The following is a 25,577-nucleotide window of genomic DNA, read 5'->3' on the forward strand; positions in this document are numbered from 1 at the left end:
GTTTCCAAAATTGGATTAACAGATTTTCCATGGAGCTGCTTCCCTCTCTCCCAGAACAGCTGTGCCAAACTCACACATACTTACAGCATTAAAGCCACCTCAGCATTTTCTTTCACTTGCAATGAATGCAATTTTTTTTTTCAAGTGCTCAGAGTTTTGTTCATCAAAATGGTATTTTATGTTTAGTCAATTATTCATTCTAGCTGTAACAAGCAGAGCAATATAGAGTTCAAAATATGCTCCAGATGGTAAAAAAAACAAATCAGAAATAAATCAATTTATAAAAAAAGGAAGGGATTTGTTTTTATTGCCATAATTTAACTTTAAAATATTCACAGGCTTCCTTCTGGTTCTAAATTACCCCGGAATACTTTGAGCTAATACCCCTATGAATGTGGAGAAATTTAGAACTTACTGGTTGGTTTTTTTAACATGAAATAGTGCAATGTCAGATGCCAAAATAATCAGAAATATGTTTCCAGGGAGCAAAAGCCCTCAGGAACAAACACTTGATGCCACTGGAGCTGTCCTCAGTGTACATTAGTAAAAGGAACACACTCACGCTAAAGCCTGAGTGAGCCATGCCTGGGGAGGAGATGAAGCCAGATAACTCAGCCAGACCAGAGAGATTGAGAAGGGATAAAAGAGGAATGTGACCCTGCATTTTTAAACAGCGATAAGAAAAGAGCTTGATCTTACCATTATACTATTCTGGTACAGTTCATTTTTTAATTTTTTTTTTTCAAATTGAATTATGCTATCTTCAATATCAAACACATGCTGGCAGGTGTCTGGCTTAACAGTTTTGCATATAATTTCAAATTTCCACAGCACTAATGCATAAATTTAACTGTGGACTGGAACCAAGTGTCTGTCCACAGCTCTGAAAGCAACACCACATTTACATTTTGTCATCTATTCCACATAACAACCAGCAATTCCAAGGTGATGCTGCAATTTTCAATTACTAATAGCCACACAGAAATGAACTTGAAAATAATTGGCAATACTTTGCTGAGGACCACATGCACTTATGCAGAGGTAACAAGAAAAACTCTGCATTAAAATTATATAATCATTCTTTTCTTCTCACTTCGAGTAATATGATCAAGGAACTACAGCACAGTAAAAAAAGTTGATTTTTTTTTTAGCTTTAGCAACAAACTAGAGGCAAGCACATATTACAGGTAAAGAAATACCTCCTCCAGTACAAACCCATATGTATTCGGCCACTAAACCATCCACAAAGTTTTTACAGTCATCATCCCAAAGAAATTTAAAGAAATAACCATTCAGAACAAAAGCAAGACTTAAAACACGTGAAAGAGTCAAGTTGCTAAATCCTAGAACAACTCAGGAAAAACCTAGCTAAATTCAACTTTCAGCCCCACAGACAATAACCAGGAGTAAGATCACCTACTGAATTTATCCAAATCTACCACTGGAAGATTTTGGAAGCCCCTGCAGTAATATTCTTTATAACAGAAACCTTGCAGGGGGGAAAACCAAACAAACCAGAACCAAAAAATGAACACAGTGTGATATAAACACTAAAGAAAAAAAGTACAAAATGGGAGAGTCGAGAAAAAATTCTGAACTGAATTCAAATTATTCACACATATGCACAATCAGGCCCACAGTAACTGAGCAAAATAAACATATCAACTCATTAAAGATCTATCTGCCTGAATTTATCTTTGCTTTCTCTTCACTTCTTATGGGTTATTCAATCACTTCCCATCATCCAGAAAAGGAAATATTGCACTATGAAGACAGAGCTATAATTAGATATTCTTCTGTTTCATTTCACATATATGACTGAATGAGAATGGATGGGAAAAATATGAACAGAGATAATAATGGCAAGTTGAAACATTCAGTAAAAAATACATTTGGCACAGAATAACATCTCAATTCTTCCTCAGCACAGTAATGCTGTGTTTACTGCAAAATTAGTTAAGTTAGCAGAAGAGATTTTTAATGAAAACAATTATAAATTTAAAATAACTGTGTTTAAAGCATTTAACAGTCCCTAAGGTCAAGTGATTACAGCAGTTACAAGACCCGAGGGACATGTTCACACCAAAACAAAGTGAATAAATTACCTCAGCCAGTGTCTGCAATCACTAAGTGACCACAGAGGTTATTCAATGTATAAGCCCAGCTGACTTGCACGCAAAACCAATAATGAAAATGTAACAGCCAAAGGGAAAAAGCATTTAACTAGTAAAAGTTGCTGCAAGGGCTGAGAACTGGGGAGAATGGGAAAGGGCGGGTGGAAAGCAAGCTCCATGGCTGGGCTGTGGAGGCAAGGAGGAAGGATGAGCGTGGATGAAATGGACAGGCAGAAACTGAACATTTTTCCCAGCTGAAAGACCCAAATTGTGGCAAAAGGATGCAAGATTTAAAAGATATAAACCAGCAGGGCTTTAGTGCTCTGAGTCCTGTAAAACTGGGATATGTAATGCCCAGAGAAGGACAAGTAAGGCAGGAGCACAGAATAATCATCTCTCAACTTTCCCCTTGGCTCTACTGCCAGTAAAAATGGGGGAGAGTCACTGTGTTTTAGTTAAGCCATGATACAATTCTAATGGAGGCAAGACCTGGTTTTTACCACAGAGTGGGTAAGATGAGCTGCAGAATGAAAGCCAGCTTTGATCTGGCTTCTCTCCCTCATGACATAAATGACACAGATGCCTTGTCTTCATTGCAGCTCCACAACACAACTGCCAGGGGAGAAAACCAGAGCCAGGAAAGACAGAAAAACATTTTTCCTAAGGACCACCTTGTATTTGATGCATTTTATTCTCAGTGTGTAACTCTGGAAAAAGGTTCCTACCAACTATGGTGAAGAAAAGATGCTACTGGTAGGAAGCAAAAGGAATCCTGCTTGATCCTGGTATGTATTTTTTTAACTATAGCACATCATCACCTCTCATCCTTGAAGGCATCAAATCTTCACAACACACACCGTAAATAAGAACATAATAAATGGTAAAACACAGCTAACACATTTTGGAGACAGGAGTCTGAAAAGAGAGGCAAAAGGACATGGCTGGCTTTGGTGGTTTTGATTCCTGGTGAGGAATATTTGCACTGAAGCAAGTATTCATCAACATTCCCACAGGTGAAGCAATTTGCTGGGCTTGCACTGTGCCAGGAACCTAATAACTGGTATTGTCATATATATGTGTGTGTCTGTGTGTGTATATATATATATATTTATATATTTATGTGTATATATTTTTATTTTTATATATGTATATATTAATATATTTTATATAATTTAATATATTTATATATTGATATATGCATATTTATATGTATTTTATATATTTATGACTATATATATAATTATATTATATTATTATTTGTTACATAATATATTTATATATATAATATATTCTATTTTATTATGTATTATTATGCAATATAAATTTAATACATAAATATATAAATATATATAATATATAAAATATAATATCTATATACATACACACATACATATAGACTTACATATGTGTATATACATATATATGTATATATATGTATATATGTATGTATATATGTATGTATATACATACATATATACATACATATATATGTATGTACATATATGTGTGTATATATACACATATATACGTATGTACATATATGTGTGTGTATATATATCTGTACATATACAAATATATCTGTATATGTACACATTTATATATGTGTATATATACACATTTATATATGTGTATATATAGATATGAGAAAATGCAAGTAGACTTTCAGCATGTAAAAAAAGATTTTCTTTGTACCTGAACTATGAAAGCCTGAGGCCAAAGCCAGCAGGCCCTCCAACACTCAGAGCTTCCAGTTTCAGTGAAACTGCCTGCAAAATCTGCTTTTTTCAGACAAACACTACACTGTCTTCTACAAGAAGCTATGCATATATGCTAAGAAAGCCCCCTGGTAAATTGTTGAGGCTGGAACACAATCTATCCAAAGGGTTATTATTCTTCTCTTGGGAATGTTATGTTGGGACCTATGTGCTAAAATATGCTCAGGAATCCCCTGTGAGATGCAAGGAATGCCCAGAGGCTGCCAGCACTGCACGATTGCCCAGGGAAGGGTGAAAGCACCCTGGCAGAATATTTGGGCTGGCTTTCTGCAGCCCTGAGTGTTTTCAAATGCCAAACACTGGCCACAGGCTCTGGCTGTGCCTAAAGAGCATTTGTGAAATTTGTGAAATTACTCAGGGGCCAAAGAGGAACTCAGGTGGCCGGACCTTGCTCTCAGCAATGCACCAGGGAGATCTGTCCTCTCCAAGAGGCAAATCCTCCTCTAGAGCTGCAATTGCACACAGAAAAAGGACAGTTTTGAGCCTACCAAATCTAGTATCACCTTCTAGAAATTTCTATTTCCTTCTAGAAATAAGAACAATGCAGCAAAGGTGCAGTGGTGTGGTTAGAGGGCCCCACTCCCACGTGCACAGCAATAAAAAATTCAAATTCAAATAGGAAATCAGAGGAGGTCAGGCAGAAAGAAGAGCACGAAAAAAATGCAAAGAAGGAGGACAAGACAGACAATGTACAAGTTCTTCTATTTAAAAATTCCTTTTGTGAAACCAAATGTCCCTTACACATCTCTTGAAGGGTCAGCCAATGCAATAAAATTATGCAGAGATGCTACCTATGATAAAATAGGTAAGATGCACATAAGATAAAATATGCAGAGATGCTGCCATCACACAGCAGGCAAGAGAGAGTGCAGTAAAACCTGATGACAGAGTTTTGCCTTGAAATATTTTTTATATAAAGCTGTTCTAGAAATTTCTATTTCCTTCTAGAAATAAGAACAATGCAGCTAAGGTGCAGTGGTGTGGTTAAAGAGCCCCACTCCCACGTGCACAGCAATAAAAAATTCAAATTCAAATAGGGTTTTGGAAATCAGAGGAGGTCAGCCAAAAAGAAGAGTATGAAGAAAATGCAAAGAAGGATGACAAGACAGAAAATGTACAAGTTCTTCTATTTAAAAATTCCTTTTGTGAAACCAAATGTCCCTTACACATCTCTTGATATGAAGGGTCAGCCAAGGAACTCCAAGGCAATCAAATTGGAGATGCTGAGAGAGATATGATAAAATAGGTAAGATGCACACAAGATAAAATATGCAGAGATGCTGCCATCACACAGCAGGCAAGGGAGAATGCAGTAAAACCCGATGATAGAGCTTTGCTTTGAAATATCTTTTATATATTAAAAATATATTTAAAAATCCATTCTGATGTTTTTTTGAAAAGCAGCTGCTCAAGTCACCCTCAGCCCTGGGTATTTCTAGAGCAAGGGGTGAGCTGGCAGTGCACAACCAGGCTGCCAGTGGCATTGCCAACAACAGGAAAGTTGTTCCCACACAAGTTGCCTCCGTCCTTTTGGTTCTCTGCTCTTGCTATTGAACTGCCCTCAGTTCCAGCAATGTGCTGTCAAATGCAGCAGAATATTAAAGGTGTTTGTAGTGGGTTTGGTTTGTTAATTTGAGGGTTTTTTTGGTTTATGTTCTAATGAGTGTGGTGGGTTTAGTGCTGGCTAATCACCAGTGCATTCACTAGGATGCACTCTCTCATTTCTTGTTCTAAGGTAGGACTAGGGGAAAGGTAAAGCTTAAAACTTTCAAAGGGTATAAAGAGAAATTTCTTAATGGTAACTAAAAGAAACAGTAAAAAAAATTATAATAAAACTTTTAGGACACTTCTCACCTTTCTGTAACCTTTTTGTTCTCACTGATAACGTAAAGAAACAAATCCTAAAATTTTAGTTAGTTTACTACTTTTAGACTAATCTTTCTTTAGTTTACTTAGGGAGACAAGTCTTTTTTGTTAATGTTACGGAGACTTATCTGTAAGAAAATAGGTTTTTTGTGTTTCTTATTATGAAGAGTAGCTGCTTGGGAAAATTGTAATTGTGAAATTTCTTCTATTTTTTTATCAGCTTTTTTTACAGTTGTCTTAATGGGCTATGTTAACTTATGGGGTACTTTTTTAAAGATGAGTTGTTTAAAGGTAAAAGTTTTCATTTCTATCTTTAAAATTATCTTTATCTCTGGGAATAGACATTTTTTTTTTCTCTCCCTAAAGACAGTATTCTACCAAAGAGATGCTGACAGCCTGTGATCAAAGATAAAATACCTGTAATCCACATGAAAGGGGCAAGCATATGAATATCACCCACCAAATTCTCCAAATATAATATATATATAAAATATATATTATATATATTATACATATTATACATATTATATATAATATATATTATATATTTTATATATTATATATATTTATATAATACATATAAATAATATATTTTATTATAGCTATTGTATATACATTTCATCTATTATATTATATACATTATCCATTATAATTTATATAATATTATATAATAATTATATATAATATATAATGTATAGATATTATTATATATTAGCATTCTAGATAGAGTATTATTATATATCTCTATTATTATAGATATATACATTATTTTTAATATATATAAAAAATTGTTGTTATTATTATTATATTTTTAAATCAATACTCTTCCAAACAGTATTATTGATTCTGCCACGTGGGAAGAAGGACTTTGATAATTTCCAATCCATGCAACTTCCAGCTCTGCTGTAAGCTACAGCAAACCCAAAACACAGCCAGCAGCAGTTTTTGGAGTGGACACAAAACTCCCCCAGCACCAGCTAAGGGGACAAACTGCATCCTTCGCACGAGGTGCCACCACCTCCCCAGCACTCCCAGAGGGCTGCAAGGAATCCTTTCCCCGAGGTAATGCAGCAATGCAGCAAAGTCTCTGAATTTGTCTTAATTAACAGAAAAAAAATATTAATAATAATAATAATTTGTTATGACTATTGACAAGTGAGGCTAGAAGCAGCACATGACACGAGGACAAGCGGAGCGAGCGCGGGGGGAGATTTCTCGAGCGCCCTAATTCAATTAGCAGGCAGTGAGTGACACTGGGACAGGAGGGGTTAATTGGGGTCACCAAAAGGCAGTAATTCCTTACCTAACCAGTCATTAAACTTCTTAACCTCGGAGGGCAGTCCCAGCTCGGTGAAGTCACCCGTGTGGAGCAGGATGTCCCCGTAGGGCATCTGGATGCCATCTGTTCTGGAGTGCGTGTCTGAGACGCAGACAAAGCGCGTGTGGCCCGCTGGCTTTGGAGTGTCATATGGGATGGGGTCGACCCTGGAGCAGACACAAAGATCCCACAACAGTCACAAGGTTCAAAGCCTCACATCCATTATTGCAGATAGCAGCACGCTGCTCCCTCCAGGAGAGCATCCACTGACACACGCCGCACGCTGCCAAAAACCCAGCGCTGCTAAAAACTTACCTGGTGAGGAAAGGAAGATGAAATACAAACAAATATGGCTATTCTGTGGTACTAAAGTGTGTTTAAACACAGGGAAAAATGGATTTAGGAGGCTTTGAGTTGGGATGTCTTACATCCTGTGCCTTATACATGGACAGGTACAGGAGCCGTGGGATAACAGGTCAGCCAGGTGGGCCAGGAACGGGCTCCCACCTGAGCTCAGCTGTCACATTCACATTTTCTGAAAAATCCCTTCACCTAGGATTGTTCTCCTGGGAAGCTGAGAAGCCTCAGAGAAAAAGGAAAACAATAATTATCTCATTTGCTTCTCCTGTGTTTTGTTCCTTTGGAAGTCTTTGGAGATTGTTTCCCCACAGGTAATTGTTTCATTGGTTTCATGTGAATTATTTTCACTCTTTGGCCAATCAGGGCCAAGCTGTGTCAGGACTCTGGAAAGAGTCACAAGTTTTCATTATTATCTTTTTAGCATTCTGTCTGTATCCTTTCTGTATCCATTAGTATAGTTTAGTATAGCTTTCTTTAATATAATACAGTATCATAAAATAATAAATTAGCTTTCTGAGAACATGGAGTCACATTCATCATTCCTTCCTGTCACGGGGGTCCCAGCAAATACAACACTCAGCAGCTGATTTTGTTCAAGGGCACAGGTTCTCCTACAGATGCCAGCACAGACCATTTGTTTACACACAATAAGGTGCATCAGGAGTGCTTTGATGGAGGCTGGAAACTGCAGAACCAAGTCTAGTGGCAGCTTCCTAAACTCAAACAAAATCCTGAGCTCATCATCCCAGAATCTATAAAGTCAGGGCTGATGTGTTATCACACATATAAAACATTTTTTTTCTATAGCCAACAATGCTGGAAAAATTTAGTTCAATTGGTTGTTTGCGAGCTGTATTTGGTAATCTTATCTTATCAACTACATGTGACCCATCATGGAAGTCTGGTCATTTGGTTATGAGTGACTTTTTTTTTTTAAGCACAATAGAGGAAAAAAATAGGTAGTCCAAATGCTTTATGCATACTTAGTGCTTAGAAGCTCCAATTTGTAACAGAAAAACTTAAATACAAAAGACAATCCATTGCCTACTTTGGAATAGCAATTATTTCTCTGCAGAGTTACCATAATTTGATTTGCTCAACACTTGAATAGCATAGCATCTGGATTAGTGCCACAGAAAATCCCATCCCAATCCCACAAAACTTCAGCTCGTTCCATTGATGTGCCACTTTGATCATGGTTAGAGCTCAGCTCCAGCTAGAAATGTTGAGGTATTTAGGAGTTATATCAGAATAATAGTGCACTTACATCTCAAATTATCAGGCTAGTGAAACCAAGCTCCAGCTACTTTAAAGCATTTCAAAATAATGCTGTTTCAAGATTTATTTGGGCAAACTGGCACAACAGGCATTCAAAAATTGGTGCCTGAAAATAAAACTAAAATTAAACAGTAATAATAAAACTAACGAACTAATAATAAAACCTTTAAACGGGTTTTATTAGTTGTGCTCTCCACACTGAAAACAAACACCAGTAGACATCATTGTGAATTTGTTTGTCCTAAATCCCCACAGTTATGATGAGATGTATGGTCAGTAATAGAAAATAAAGCACAAAACTTGAGAAAATACTGACTTTTGAAGTATTGCTTTTTTTTTTACTGAACTGTAAACTAAATTAGCATTTAGTTTTTGGTGTACACTGAACTGTGTGAAAATTTCTACCAGTGCCTTGAACTTCAGCTCCCTGCACAGGTGAGAAAGACCAGAAGCATCCTCCAAGGTGCAAATCAGTTCCCTGCCCTGGGGAGTTTTAGAGTGGCTCCAGAAATCAGACTCCATATGGATATGTCCTGGTCTCCCGTGGAAAAGTGGCCCTCTGAATGCACTTACTAACAAGATCTTACTGAGTTAGAATTTAATTTTGTTGGAATTTTTAAATTATATTATAATCATTAATTAATTTAGATATTATATTACATTAATATATACTATATATATATATAATATTAATTATGTATTCTATTTTTTAGACTATTCACAGCAAAAATAATAGTGGGGGAAGCACTAGGGGGGAGATATTTGATAGACTACCTTTTCCTAGGTACCATAATTACGTCTTTCCAATCAAGCTGTATTTACCATCAAATGCCACACCTTGTTGACACAGGCCACTGAATTAATTTGCAAAATTCAGGCTCTCCAAGATGATGCTTACTTTAAAAACAGATTCTGCTGCCAGCTGGGCTGGAGAGCAGAGAATTTGGTGGATGACTCTTCCTGGGGTTTAGTATTGTACCTCTTGTTCCACCCAAAGCAGCAGGTACAATTACCTGAGCCATGAAACTGTTACCACTGCAGAAACCTGGGAGAAAAATTCAACAATCAATGGATTTTTTTTTTCTCAGCAAGAGTCTGAAATTAACACAGTTATTATTCCAGAGAAAAATTAATTTACCCATTGAAATTGCACTGGCAAGCTGGGCAGAACTGCAATCCCAGTGCTTTCCTACATGGTGTCTTCCTTCCAAAATATGGGGGTCCCCAAATCAACATTTCCCTACTTCCCAGCATGTTTACTCCAGACAGCACAAAAAATGAACACCAGCTTTCATCAGCAGCACAGAACTTGTTCAGAGCATCTCTGCTGGAGCTAAACCAGCACTGCCTGCCTGGGGAGCCCAATTTTGTTTGTACACAGCAGCCAGGCTTTGCTCTTGTCTGCAGCTTCCAAACAAACCCTGTTCTGCATTAGAGTATGGCTGAAACCTGGTTTGGGATTTTTCCATTCGTGCCATGACTTACAGAAAAGTCTATCATCAAAATTCATTAAGTCCCTGACCCTTCTTTCTCTCCCTTACAAACACTCTGATGTTGCCAAGTAACCTTTTTTCCACATTTAAACCTCCTTCTCTCATTCAGTATTTCTCTACTATTTCCAAGTGAGATACTGCAGGTAACTGTGTTCAGTCCATCCATTTATCATACTCAGAGCAGTCCTTCAATAGAAACTTAATAAAAGTGGTGTTTTGCCAGTCCTAAAGGCTCAAGTTTTCTTTTCACCCATGGCTAACAGCAATGAGAGCCTCCTTTCCCAGTACATTCCAAGAAGATTGGACTCTGAAGGCAAGGCACTGCCCTGCCACAGCTCTGGTGACACCCATTTCTCCTGATCTACCTTCTTCCTTTTCTACTTTCACCCTTCTTTCTGATCCACTCACAACCCAGCAGCTGGGATCTGAAAGCTCTGAGACAGTTCTGCATCTGAGCCTTCCTGCAGATAAAATAATAAATAATAAAATAAAATAATTATTTTGGCCCTAATAATCATAATTAATCCAAATTATTTATGTCCCCCACTATCCTGCTGAATCAGAGCACATACCTAAGAAATTCAATGTTGTCTTTACCTTTTCTCCAAACACAGTGCATCCAGGTAACTCTGACACTCTCCATCACCAACAAAAATTTGGTTTTTTCAGTCTTTCTGACATGGCAGGCTGAAACACTTCACAGATTATTTGATTACTCCACTTGGAGCAGTGTGCTCAAGGAAAGGTGCAGTAAGAGATATTTCAGAATAATTTAAATGTTCATATATTAGGATTAATACAGTAATCAGGAGATAGGAAACAATAAAAGATATGTTGCACCTTAGAAAATCAGGCACTTGGCTGGTTTTTAAAAAGCTTATGTAAGACCCAGAACGAAATCCCATAAGGCAGCTGAGCAATGACTGCTGTGTGAGATCACGACAGTAATGTAAGATCTGTCACATTTATTGCATTTATGACAAGGGTCCAGCACTCAGAAGGGACAATGTAACCTTCATACACTTCTACAAGAACGTTGTTTATCAGATAAATACTTTACCAACCTGCTCTTAGCACCAGTGGTTCTCACTTAGAGTCTAAGAACCCCTCAGATTTGCAAAGTATGGGGGTTCCTGCAAAATATGCATTTCCTCCCACCCTGCCTGAAAGGACAGCACTATGCAGGCTCTGATTTGGCTTGCTCAGGTGGCATTCAGCAAGGGTCTGAAATTTTAGATATTATATATATTATAGTAAACTATTATATATATATATATATAAAAATAAATATAGAATATATGATATTACTACCTTATATATTATATAGTAATATATTATATATTATTGTATATTATATAGTAATATTTATTATAATATAGAATATATATTATATACATTACATACATTATATATATTCTATATATAATATTATAATATAATATATAAATAATATATATAATATATTATTATATATTATATAGTAATATATATATTATATAGTCCCTTCTATATATATTATATAGTCCCTTCTCCCTACTAATATATTATAGAATTATAATACATATTATTAATATTATATATCCTTAATCTTTGCAACTGATTAAGGATATATTATTATAACCTTAATCTTTACAACTGGTGTTTTAAACTTGTTTACTTGCAAGATGTGCACAAAGACAGTGTTTTTCTTATTAGCCACTCTAAGTACACTATATGTATACAAGAAGAGTGTTGTTCTTTTTAGCCACTCTAAGTACACTACATGTGCACAAGAAGAGTGTTTTTCTTATTACCCACTATTAAGTACACTATATGTGTACAAGAAAAGTGTTGTTCCTATTATGCTGTGCTCAGGATAATAATGTGTTGTTCCTACTTCCTGTACTCCTGTACTTACTGGGTACATCCGTGACTCAATTTGTGGGTTCATTTTTTATGACATCTAAATAAGTATTCATTATGCATCCATTTAAGCCCAGGCTTCAAGTCTGTGTGCCACATCAAATCCATGTGTTTTGGATGGATTTTTTTTACTTTTTTACTTCTAAGATGTGTACAAGAAGAGTGCTGCTCCTAATTAGCCAATAATGTGAGCAGTGTTAATTGAGGACCAATCAGGCCCCACCTTCTCACAGCTGCCTATAAAAAGAATGTGATATGTAATAATAAACTTCACATTTACCTTTTACAACATAAAAATCTGTGTCACTTTATTCAGCCATCCCTAGTGCAACAGCAACACACGGGCAAAGGGCTTGATTTAGGATGCCTTGCCAGAGAGGAGACGAGTTAACTGTGCATTTCAGCCCAAGCCTACCCCAGTTACTCATCAGGATGTCTCATAAATCAGCGGGGCTGGAAAGCTCCTCTGAGACAGGCAGGGCAGTGCAGCCCTCCCACAGACACAGCTGCAGCCACACTGGGACCCTGCTGCAGCAAAAACTCAGCAAACACACAAGCACCACCTTCCTGAAAGGAGTCACTTTTGATGATAAAGGGTAATCCTGCATGGGTGAGTTCAAATGCTGAAAATAAGGGTCTTGGGGTGTGTGGGAAATGAATTTGTAGAGAATTTTTAAAGTTTAATAGAAAGTTTATGCAGTATGTATTTGTGTACAAACTTTGAGATAAGAAATGTTGATTTAGAAATATTGTGGAATAAGATAGATATTGTTGAGAGAGAAATAGAACTAGAAATAAATTCTAAAGGTTGGTTTAGTAAATAAGACTAGATATTTTATACTATGAAAGATATATTGTAATAAGACTTATGAGGGGTCATTTTAGATGATTAGTTTTAAAACATTTATAGCATAGTGTGACTAAAATCAATAAGAAACACTTGCAATGCATTGTAATTAAGAAATAGCTTTTGATCGTAATAGTATAAATTATAACATTTGTATTTTTTTACAGGAGATTGAAAATAGAACAAAAGTTTTTAATTTCTGAGTTAGAAAAATCTTAATCTAACAGGAGTGGGTTAGGCTGGGAATGCCTGTGGCTGGAGAGCCCAACCCCACAGACTGCTCACTCCCCTGCTCCCTCAGGTTTTGAGATATGCAGACTCCAAATCCCGTCTCACAGAGGGATTCCCAAGAAACCAATTCATCCTTGGAGATGCAATAAAAACCTTAAACACTGAGCCAGGAAAGTTTCCAGTTCCTGCCATGGAGTAAATCACTCACACAGCACCACGATGGAGAAAACACGGCCAGATGCTGCAAACCCCTCCTGCAGCCCCACAGCCCAACCCAGCATCACCCCTGCTCACAGCCCAGCCCTCTGCAGGCTGCCTCTGCTACAGGTGAGCAGCAAATCAGGGAATTTTCCTGTCCCCAGGCTCTCCAGATGCATGAGCAGTCCCGTGGCACACGGGCCCACATCCATCCCAACATCACACGCTGCCTTTTCATCTCACTAATTACTCCACTGGGTATGTCTGTGACTGGATTTGTGGGTTTATTCTCTATGACATCTAAATAAGTATTCATTATGCATCCATTTAAGCACAGGCTTCACCTCTGTGTGCCACATCAAATCCACGTGTGTTGTTGCACTTACTCAGACATCCTCTCCAGTAACTAGGTATTTAAAACACATCTATATAAGTAGCTTTTAAAAAGCATCCCACTCATGCTTCCTTTGAATAGTCATCACTGTATTTATTTACAGTTTAGCTTCCTCTTGTATAATTTCATACTTTTCTTGCTACTCCTATTTTCAAAATTTGCAAACAAAATACTTCTTCAAAGAGCCAATTAGCTTGGTGTGTTTATTTTAGAATTAAAATACAAATATATTCTGAAAAAAAAAACAAAACACTTTTAAAAGCTTGTTACCTAGTGCTGTTAGCTCCCCCTCCTCAGCTAAGTCAATGGAAGAATTTCTTTTTAAATGGGAAAACAAAAGCAATATATTTTCTATATCTTCAGGTTTTTGTTTCTTTGAATTCATACCTCTGTCTCTTCACATGCTCCCTCTGGCATGGAAAATACAAGAGAATAGAATGGGTTTTTCTGTGAAAACTGCTGTGAAAATGCATTAGTTTCTGTATCCAAACCTCACAGCTTTGTTACGTTGTGATATTTGTTACTGCTCTTAGAGCCAGTCCCAAGTCCTGGAATAGGGCAATCCTGTGAAACTTGTGGCTTCATTAATTTCTGTTAAAATTTATCAGTAAGTCTCTCAGCTGAAGGAAAAAGGCATGAAATGCACCTGCATGCCTGGCAGCATCCAAGAAATGGAATGAAAGTAACAGATGTGTAATTGTTCTTTTTAAAACAAACAAACCAACCAAACCTCAATGCTATTAGGCCAACTTCACAATTCTCCACTGAGTTTTTAAGGCCACAGACTAAAAGTGCTATATCAAGCTGTAAATGTGTCTACATTTTGAAACAAAACTTTCATATCCTAATTTCCAAACCTTCAAAACATGAACACAAATGTCATTTAAGTTCTCTCATCAGAAAAACATTTACATGCCCGTAGCTGATTTTGTAATACAACACATGCTGATGACACAAAGCCAAACACTAATTTCCTCTCAATACACAAAATTAATGCCCAAATATAGCATTGCTTTAGTTGGCCACAGTCAGCCATTAATTGTTTAAATCATACATATTAATGCTTTTGTTAACTTGATTCTGTCTTGCAGCATGCTCAAACACCAAGCCAACATCTGGTTTCTTGTCTGACTGAAAACAAAGGGATGCAAATACCTTTCCACACTCTCCCTGGTAGATTTGATTTGTGCAAGCACACACACATCTCTGAGAACAGACTCCCCCAAACCTGCAGGAAAGCCCCATCTCTTCTGGAAACCTCCACGTACAACATGTGTCACCCACCAAAGCCTCAGAGGGGTCTGGAGAGCTGTAAAACAGAGCTCTGATATTTATTACAGAAATGGCATTAATTGTGTCTTGGTGCAATGTGGAGGGGGAAAAAAAAATAAATTACATTTCCAAAGCCACAGGAGGATTCAATGCAGCGCTCAGCAGCTTACTGCCAACGCTTCCAACAATTATAGCTGCAGGGAAATGATGGATCTTTTTATTACAGGTTCTGGAGCTGTTTTACTTCCAGTGAGATTTATGAGATTAAACAGAAAAGACCTATATTACCCACTGTCATCATCTGGGCAAATTTAAGAAAACTCTCCTTTACAAGGAATTTATAATAATACATCTTCTCAGCCCGATTTAAACCTTAACTAATTAAAGACTCCAAACTCTGCTAAACCCAGATTCTGGTCAGTAATAAAAGCAGAAAGAGCTAAAATCCAGATTTGCCATGGTGTTCTTTGAGGGGCAAATAGACAGCTGGCCTTTTCTGAAGTACCTGACCTCTGCCTTTGATACTAATGGGAATTCAGAGACAGAATTGCTTGAGCATTTTTGAAAATCCTACTAATCATCCCTTTGCAGAAATAATTTTCTTTTAAGTCAACAAATTACCTTCTAAAATTTAGCTATCAGTGGCTTTCCAAAGGTTAGAGAAGTATTACAGAACTGAAAAAAAGCTTCAATACCAGTGTCAGCATCACTCTAAGGCCCAGACAGAAGTTTCCTTTAAATAAAATAGTTAACCATTCTTATGCTGGTATGGTTTCAATTCAAATTCATTAAAAAGCACTTTTCCCCTATTCTTTTGCTGCTGTTGTTGGGGGACTGCTATAAATTATCTATCTCCCATCCTGACAGAACTTATTTGCTGGCAAAACTGTGCCTACTAGGAGGGTGAGGCAATAAACTCTCTGCACTGAAAGATTTTTTATTATTTCCTTACTATAAGCCCTCCAAACACCAACTCATGAAATACACTCAGAAAGTACAACCTGGCACTCCAAGTTTAGATCCAATTTTAATTTAAGGACAATGAGGTTTGAAAAATGCACATTTTGATATAATTAGCAAGGCTAACTTAATGTGTGGTATCCCTCCAATCATTTCATTTCAACTGCAGGAGTCATAAAACGTGCTGGATTTACTTCCAGGATGGAAACCACAGAGCCCTTCTTTCAACAGAAAAACAGTTTTTTCCAAAATGCAGGGGAAAAAAAGGCATCCCAAAACAAGCAGAGGCAGATCCCCAGGACAGATGGCATTGCTGTAACTTGACATGCCATCCTCCTCCCAAATTAGGGCAATTCTGATCAGAGGCACCAAGGTGACAAGGTTCTGCCAAAACAGAACTGCACAAGCATGTACTGCAGCAGGTATTCCATTGCTGATGCCCATTTATATTAAGAATCATATCTGGAGAGTCATAAAATGTACAGAATTCATCTGCATAATTCATTACATTTTCTTGGAGATGACAAATTCTCCAAATAGACAATAACTCTTATGTAATAGGGAAACTGGGCAAGTGGACCTGAAGGTGCATAAAATTTTGACAACTCATTCTCTTTGGGATTTGCTATTAAATCTAAAACCTTTCTTCATGTTTCACAAACAAATACTCATTGTTTAGATACCCACAGGATTAAGCCCAGTATTTGCAAAGAACCATTTGAGGCTGGTTCTGATTCTTGCAACACTTGAAACATACTTGAAATTTCAGTTTGAGAAACACAAGTGTTCTTCTTCAAGGCACAAGTTAAGGACACAGTGCAAGCCAGAAGCTCTCTGCTCAGCCTGCTCAGTCCTTTTGCTCCCTGCCCTGCAGGTAACACCCTCTCCGAGGGATGGGAAGAAATTCCAGCACACACTGCTAAGCACTGGCCTCTCTGCTGCTCCCCCTCCTGCTTGGCTTCCACAGGGCTGATGGAGCTGAGCCACAAAAGGAGCTCAAAGGAGAGGCAACTCCGCTGGGCAAACGCCACTTCTGAGTTACACTGAAGGCACAGAATGCACAGAATGCTATCAAACACCATTTCTGAGTTACACTGAAGGCACAGAATGCACAGAATGCTATCAAACACCACTTCGGAGTCACTGAAGGCACAGAATGCCACCAAACACCACTTGTGAGTTACACTGAAGGCACAGAATGCACAGAATGCCTTCAAACACCACTCTTGAGTTGCTGAAGGCACAGAGTGCCACCAAACATCATTTCTGAGATGCTAAAGGCACAGAATGCCACCAAACACCACTTTTGAGTTCCTATAGGCACAGAATGCCACCAAACACCACTTTTGAGTTGCTAAAGGCACAGAATGCCACCAAAGACAACTTTTGAGTTACTCAAGGCACAGAATGACACCAAACATCACTTCTGAGTTGCTGAAGGTACAGAGTGCCACCAAACACCACTATGAGTTCCTGAAGGCACAGAATGCCACCAAACACCACTATGAGTTACTGAAGGCACAGAATGCCACCAAACACCACTTGTGAGTTGTTACAGGCACAGAATGCCACCAAACACCACTTCTGAGTTCCTAAAGGCACAGAATGCCACCAAACACCATTTCTGAGTTGCTCAAGCCACCAAACACCTCCTATGAGTTACTAAAGGCACAGAATGCATAGAATAACACCAAGCACCACTTCTGAGTTAGTTATTGCAATGACTTGTGAGGGTTCCTCAGGGTGAGAGAGATAGACGAGAATCTTGCTTCATGATCAGAAGGCTGGATTTATTGATTTACGATATATAATACATTATGACTATACTAATAGGAATAGAGAGAAAGGTTCAGAAGCTGCTAAGCTAAGAATAGCATAGGATAGAATCTAAAAACAAGAGAGCTCTCTGTGACTCTGGTCCAGAGCTTGGTCCTGTGATTGGCCCTTAATTGTAAACATGGAACATGGGCCAATCACAGGTGCACCTATTGCATTCCACAGCAGCTGATAATAATTGTTTACATTTTTCTTCTGAGGCCTCAGCTTCCCAGAAGAGGAAAAATCCCAAAGAGAGGATTTTATGAAAAAATGTCTGTGACAGTTAGTAAAGGCACAGAATGCATAGAATGCCACCAAGCACCACGTTTGAGTTACTGAAGGCACAGAATGCCACCAGCATGCCTGTGGGATTGTCACTGATGTTAGGAGGAACAAACAGACCGGAGCACAGAACTCAAAAAGCAATGTGCTAGCATCTGGGCAGCATGGCATACTATTTCAAACATGACATACTGCTGTAAATTAGCAGCCATCATGTGTTACCTGCAATATGAATTTGGGCATGTGAGCCAGCGTGGCTGTTGCATTGAGGATGGGTAAATACAGTGACATTTAGACTCTAAGGTAAAATGTTGAGCTTATTAGAAACTGCACATTTTTTTATAGGCAATTATGATAAAAGTGGACTTGATTGGTCATTAATTAATACTCTTTACACTGTTGGTTAATTAGGAATAACATTCTTTTCGTAAACACTTTACAATTAACAAGAAGTTCAAAACACTAGGTGTACGATTGTTTTCATTCTAATTAATACTCTTTGCACTACTGGGTAATTAGGAATAACACTCTTTTTTGTCAACACTTTGCAATTAGCAAGAAGTTCAAAACACAAGGTGCAGGACTGCTTTAATTTTTCCTCTGAGCTTTCCCAAAACTTCCCAGAGGAATGTCTGGTAAAGTTGATCTGGCTTTTTTCTCTGACCAGTTTCCAGCATCCACAAACCCGTACCAAAACCTGTCTCTGTCAGGATGCACCCGAGCTCCAACAAGGTGTCAGCCATAAAATGCTAAATTCCCATCAAAACACAAGCACTTAACACTGTGCTCCTTCTAAATAAAACCCTGCAGAACAGCCTAAAAGGCACTCAGGCTCACCTAGATGAGCCATTTCAGCCCTTGCCAAAGGTTTCTTTTTTATTTGTCTGCCTCCTAAGGTTTAAGGAGCTTTCCACAGAGAAGATGATAATATTCAGACACCATTTAGCTCTCCCTGCATAGTTAAGCCCTTGTGTCCAACAGGAATAGAGAGGAGATTATGGACTGCCTTCCACCAGCACCAAACACAGGTCTCTACCCAGCACCCAGGGTAACAAAAAGCTCAGCACCACATTAAAAACTGGAATTAGGTAAGCTTTCATGCCCTAGGAGTCGCACAGCTGGCCTAATATTTGTGTACTCCGAGAAAATTCCACTGCAAAAAAAATTTTGACACCAGTTGTCTTAAGCTCAATTGAACTCTAGATCTAGATTGGTGAGAGATCTGAAGCAGTTCCAGGGTGCATAGAAAAATATATACTTATGTCATAAAATTTTGTTGCAGAGGAGGAAACAAAAATAAAACCCAGTAAAACAAAACAAAACCAGGAAAAATAAAAACCACCTAACTTCCAAAAGCCAATTTCTGCTCTTAAGACATGCTCTCAACCTTTCACGGGAACTTTGCTGGAGACACAGAAAGGTAAGAGACAACTTTGGGTTGAAAATTCTGCTGGAGAGAATTTAGCACTTGAATCTTTCTATCCTTTATATTTCCAGTGCAATTGTCATCATTAGAGCTAACATGAAATCCAGTCCCAGGCAAAACTGGATTTAATCAACAAAACTGCAATTCCTTGCTGGCTGGACTGGAGGGGGACCACAGGCACTGAAAGCAGTTTATTTTTTTTTATTTGTAAAACTCTGGGCCAAATATATCCCCAGCTAAATAGATTCTACCTGATAGCTCTCCCCACCTTTTCTCTCTCTCTGTCCAGTATTAAATAACTTATGACCAGGAAACCTCAGGTCAAACACTACACATTCCACAATAATTCAAGATGCAAACATTAGCTCAAGTGAGAAAAAGCTTGGTGGATAAAGCTGTGGGACAGAAAAAAAATCTCATGTTTTCACTAGCAGAAAGATGCACAAAGGCAACTCCAGCTGGAGATCCTCCTTGGAAATGCACAATTCATTCTGATTTACTTTCTCCCCCTTTTTATTTTTTTTTTTTTCAAATCTCTCTTATTATTTGGTGCTCTCATTTATTTTCCATGAGTATTTCTATGTGACAGAGGCTGCTGAAATCCAGACCACCATCTTCTCATGGAAAACACAAAATATCTCACGGATAGAAAGCAGCACTGACTGTTTCAGTTGTGCCATCACTTTAACTTGACTGTGGCATTTATTTGACACACATCACGTTTATACAATATTATGAGAAGCAGTGCTGCATACAGGATCAGGAGGTTTTATCAATAATGTAGTTAATAAGCAGAGTGTTTGTGGGCAGCCACAGTGCCACAGGTTATCTCAGAACATTTGTGTTTTGCTTATACTTCTATAATAAAAATTAATGACTTCAAAGTCCTCAGTGGGAGTATCTAGGACATTCATATTTATCAGAACTGTTACTGGCTCCTGCAGTAAGCAATTATTCTTATTGCATTAAACCGTTCATTTCCAAAGATCTATCCCCAAAAATCAAATAAATCCAAGAATGAATTATAGTCAAGATAGAAATTTACCTCAGGGATACTTTTAGAAAACTCAATTTAAAAACACATTTACTTTTGCCTCTGTGCCAGCAACAAAGGCAGGAGAAAAGGGGGAAGAACAACAGAACCATTTTGATTTCAGCATTTCCTACAAGAAAATCCCAAAGCCAAACGAGCTGCAACCTCAATATCCAGCTTCCATCTGTGAAGGGTAGGAAGGCATTGCCACCTATGACTCAGAGGCTGCTGCTAATTGTACAGAATAATGCTGAATATGCAACAGAATATTGCTTTCAATGCTGCCCTTGAAAGCTTTGAAAACTTGCTGCTTCCCAACCCTTGTGCTGAGCATTACCAGGATTTTAGCTGGCATGACAGATGCAGGAGCAAACTGCAGAAAGTAATTCCTGTGTCAAGTACAAAAGGCAAACAGTTGCATTTTGAGATTTAGAGAAGGAACATCACAAGGAGAAGCCCAGGGAAGGAGGAAAACAAGCAGCAGCACATAACGTTTTACGATACAAAATGAGATGTGGGCAATGCAATTTCACTTACGTGATTCATTTTATAAGCAATGCAAATGCAATCTCACTGATTATGCTCCAAAACAAAAGAGGGAATTTCATTACTTCAGCCAGTGCAATTAGACATGCAAGAATCACAAAACATCCTATCTGCAGCAGAACAAATAGGAACCAGCATTTCCCATTTAGATGGGAATAACCAAGGTGGGTGAAATGCATTCTGTGGTGGTGGGTGCTGGGGAGGCATAAACTGAATTGTGCAGCCTTTAAGCTCACACACAGACACTCACAGAGATTAATTGCACCACATTTGTCATAAATGAGCTAAAGATACCCCAGAACCCACATGACATGAGGTAAAAAACCCCAAAAAACAACAAAACTAACAAAAAGACCCCCAAACCAGTGTCTTCCCCAACAAAACAAAACACCACTAAAAAAAAACCACCCCAAAACTGCAGACCTATTTTATATACAAGAGTCTTTTCCAGTGTTTATTTATCTTCTGGTTTCTCAAAGCTTGAAAACAGGCAGTTACTCTGAAGTCAGGCAGGCTGTGTGAATTAAGAGTACCATTGCTTTCCCTATATGGCTCCCCAGGGAATGCATTTATTAGGCACAGGCCTGTTTTCTGATTTAGCTGAAGCACTTTTCCTAGAGAATATCACTGTCCACAGCAAGAGGAATTTTCGAGTAACAGCTGCAGAACAGCCTTTTTCTGTAGGAACTGTCTTGAATCAGCTCCCCTATATGGACACACAGCATTGATTTCCAGCCTCATACTCCTCTTAGTACTTAAAAGGAGAAGAAAATTATATGTTTTTAATGGGTAGTCCAATAATAGAAACTGCAGAAAAGCTTCAGCTTCTTGAGAATTAACAATAAAACTGACACTGACAAAACCAAAACACACAAACAGATGGAATATCAGGGCACTCAGCTATACTAATTTGGGTGTGTTGTTTTCAATTTTTAAAAATCAAAACCACTTTTGCTTTGAGTAAGAATACGTGTAAAATTGCACCCACCTACCCATCCACAGTCATATTTCTCAGTAAATGTAAAGGAAATCCTAGTTCTTTTGATTTTATCCATTAAGGAGCAGGAAAAGGTACCTTCCAGGGACAGATTACAACAGAATTCCACAGCTCTGCAAGATTATGGGGAAGGAAAACAAAAGAAAAAGAATGTTTCTATGAGCTTGCAGCAAAAAATCATTACTGAAAATTCTGTAAAAGATACAGGATAGCTTTTAAGGAAATTGGGATAGTTTTTAAGGAGAAAACTATTAGGGTAGTTTTTAGGGAAACAAACTAATTCACGAAGTTGCTTAAGGAGACAAAAAGAGAAAAAAAAAAAAAGAAAACTTGAAAAAGCATGGAACTTAAAGCCTGGGAACAGCTGTCTTAATCATTTCTTTCTTTCCATCTGGATGCACTGGGCTGTAATTTTTCTGCACATTTCTGCACTCTGGCAGTGCCAAGGAAATCCCCATTTGCCCAGCACCGGGGCAGCCTGTGCTGGGGCTTGCTGCAGTCAATAAAGGCAAAGTTCACAGTGACCATAACGGGACAGGAATGTGAGCTGGGTGAAACCACTCTGCTCGCATCGATACTCTCACAGTCACCTACATTACACAAAATTAGCAGTTAGGAGTCTCAGTTCTGTGACTGAAATGAGTAATTTCCTGCAACCTTTCTCCTCCTTCCTGCCTCCAAACGCTTTGGCAATGAAGAGCAGGCTTAGGGACTGTTTCATAATGAATACAGCCCTTAAGGGTAAAACTGGCAAGACACTCCAGTCTGCTCCAGAAATCCCTCCTGCAATTCATTATTCCATCTAGTTCTACTCTACTGGTTTACTCCAGCCTAAAAAATCCTGAGATCCTTCATCTTCTGCAGATTGTGAAGACTTGAGACTAACTATACTCTTAAAGGCCAAAACCATGTCTTTCTAGAATTGAAATGCTCTGGTCTCTCCACCCCCTGGAAAATCAACCCAGCTCTAAATCTTTCCTCAAGAAGGGCTTTGCCTGCATGTTACTGTAGAAAATGAAAGGTGACATGCTCAGAGGCTTTTCCACTCCTTTTGCCTCAGAGCAAGCTTATCTCCAGCACTTGCTTTTCCCCACTGTTGTTACCTACAGCAACAAGAACCACATCTATCCCTCTCCTTGTCAAATAACATGACAGATTTTTTACAATAACAATCACCTCCAAGTGATGAAGAGAACCCCATGCAGCTCCAAAGAGCCGTGCTCATCTCACCCACACAAATGACATTCTCCTGTCTGAAACATCACCAATCTCCCCAAAGACCCTTCCTCACCAAAGCAACACTTTGCTGTTACTGTGGCATGAGAGCTTTGCAGAGAGCATCAAATACAACGCAGTTTAACAAGCACAGGTGCATATTTTCTGCAAAAACAGCAAAATCACTTCACTTAGATCACTGTGTCACCATACCTGCCCTCACAAGCCACGCTGTGCACCCCTCCCAGCAAACACGAGCAGTCAATGGCTCTGTCCTTGACCTTTGCTAAGCAAGCAGCCCCAGAGAACAGCCTGAATTCCAGACTTGCCTTTGAGCCACAGCTTGGGGCAGCCTGCCAGGTGTGTGCACCAAGCCATCAGCAGGGAGCAGGGCTTGGCTGGGCCCAGCTGTCTGAAGGGAACCGAACCTCACAGGGATTTAACGAGGTGGCTCATGCCATGTGCCGCTCGCTTCTTCAGCTCCCAGCCTGGTGGCAGAAACGGAATTCCACTCCGGTCCAAGCAAAAATGGAATCCCCATCCAAGCAAAAATGGAATTCCAGTCCAAGCAAAAATGGAATTCCAGTCCAGTCCAAGCAAAAATGGAATTCCTGTCCAAGCAAAAATGGAATTCCAGTCCAAGCAAAAACAGAATTCCATTCCCAGCCCGATGGGAATGTGTGGAGGGAGTGTGGGACAAAGGGAATTCAGCCCTGGGACTCCACTGCCACCAGTGTGCCAGGTGTCAGAGCTGCCCTCTGGGGCTAAGACAATGCTCAGCCACTTTCACAGACAGGAGCAAGCACTGCTGAACACAAACTCTGCTGTCATTTTTCACACTGCTAAGCAAAACCGACCCAAGTGTTAACCCCTTTGAGGACCTGCAGTGCCCTGGATTTTCCCTGATCATTCTGAGTGTGTGATTCTCTGTTTTATGAGTGTCTGAGCAAGCTCTCCCTCAGGGGAGATAATACATCAGGCAGCCTATCAAGGGTTAAATGCCTTTAACACCCATTCCATTCACAGGTAAAAGCCACTTTTCCTTCTTCTTCCTCTCCCCCTAAGCCAGAACCTGCACCTGGAGCTCACATCCTCCCAAGAGCAGGCATGTGCACACTGCATCCGCACAGCCCTTCTCCCAGGTGTTATGTGGGGTGGTGTTTTCTTCCTCTGAAGGCAAAAATGAGGAGCTCCTTGATCTAATGAGGGTTTTCTCTATCTGCAGGCACAGCCTGGTCTTGCCCTGCATGTTCAACTTGCAGGTGACTCTGCCAGAGATGGTGTTAGGCTTGGGTGGGAAACGGCCTCCTGAGCAGGCAAGTTAAAAGCAAATAAAACAAATTAAGGAAAAAAGAAAGTAAAGCAAATCTTTTGAATGTATAAGACATAATAAGAGTCCCGGCTGCAGTTTCCTAATTGTTCTAAGGGGCTATTTCAGAACCTTCTTCCCACCTTCCAGTCACACCGTTGTTGCAGACACATTTTCTGAAAAATCCTTTCTTTAGGATGTTTCCTCCTGAGAAGCTGAGAGGCCGCAGGAACAAAATGTAAATATTGTTTATCTGCTGCTGTGGAATGCAACAGGTGGATCTGTGATTGGCCCATGTCAGATATTTGTAATTAATGGCCAATCACGGCCCAGCTGGCTCGCACAGAGAGCCCGAGACACAAACCTTTGTTATTCTTCTTTCTTTTTCTATTCTTAGCTAGCCTTCTGATGAAATCCTTTCTTCTCTTTAGTATAGTTTAAATATAATATATATCATAAAATAATAAATCAAGCCTTCTGAAACATGGAGTCAGATCCTCGTCTCCTCCCTCAACCAAAAACCCCTGTGAACACTGTCACAGACCATCTCAGCCCTGACCATCCAGGCTTTTCTGTCACTCCACTCTTTTTATATCTTCCTTGGCCAAAACTGTATCCTCACATGGTCTCACGTAGCTCCTGAAGCAGTAAAAGCACCAAGTGACCATGAAAAACCAAATGATTCTCTGCCCAGTTTCACAGGCTCTGCTTTTTCTTTGTTTTCCTGCAACCACCCCATTTTTCCCGAGGGACAGGGCGACACGAATGCCACATTAACTGCCAGCCCCATGAGAAGAACATCTCAATCACCCACTACAAGCAAGGATCAGACCTCCCAAGCCCCCTGGCCAGGCTGTTTTGTGCCCTTCCAGTAACCCTGCAGCATGGCTATCACTGCCACTTCTTATCTTATCTGCTCAAACACTGTCTGCCAGGGGCAGAC

General features: G+C 39.0%; 1 protein-coding gene across 6 annotated transcripts in view; it reads right to left on the minus strand.

The window, feature by feature from the left end:
- Positions 1 to 25,577, minus strand: part of MPPED2 (metallophosphoesterase domain containing 2) — a 127,413-nt gene that overhangs the window by 75,370 nt on the left and 26,466 nt on the right. For all 6 annotated transcript variants that reach the window (XM_064715612.1, XM_064715608.1, XM_064715614.1 and 3 more), the window contains exon 3: positions 7,059 to 7,240. In XM_064715612.1, coding sequence (XP_064571682.1) covers positions 7,059 to 7,240 — 182 coding nt within the window. The remainder of the gene's footprint in view (positions 1 to 7,058; positions 7,241 to 25,577) is intronic.

The sequence above is a fragment of the Zonotrichia leucophrys genome, chromosome 5, assembly GCF_028769735.1.
Source record: "Zonotrichia leucophrys gambelii isolate GWCS_2022_RI chromosome 5, RI_Zleu_2.0, whole genome shotgun sequence".
Taxonomy (NCBI): Eukaryota; Metazoa; Chordata; class Aves; order Passeriformes; family Passerellidae; genus Zonotrichia; species Zonotrichia leucophrys.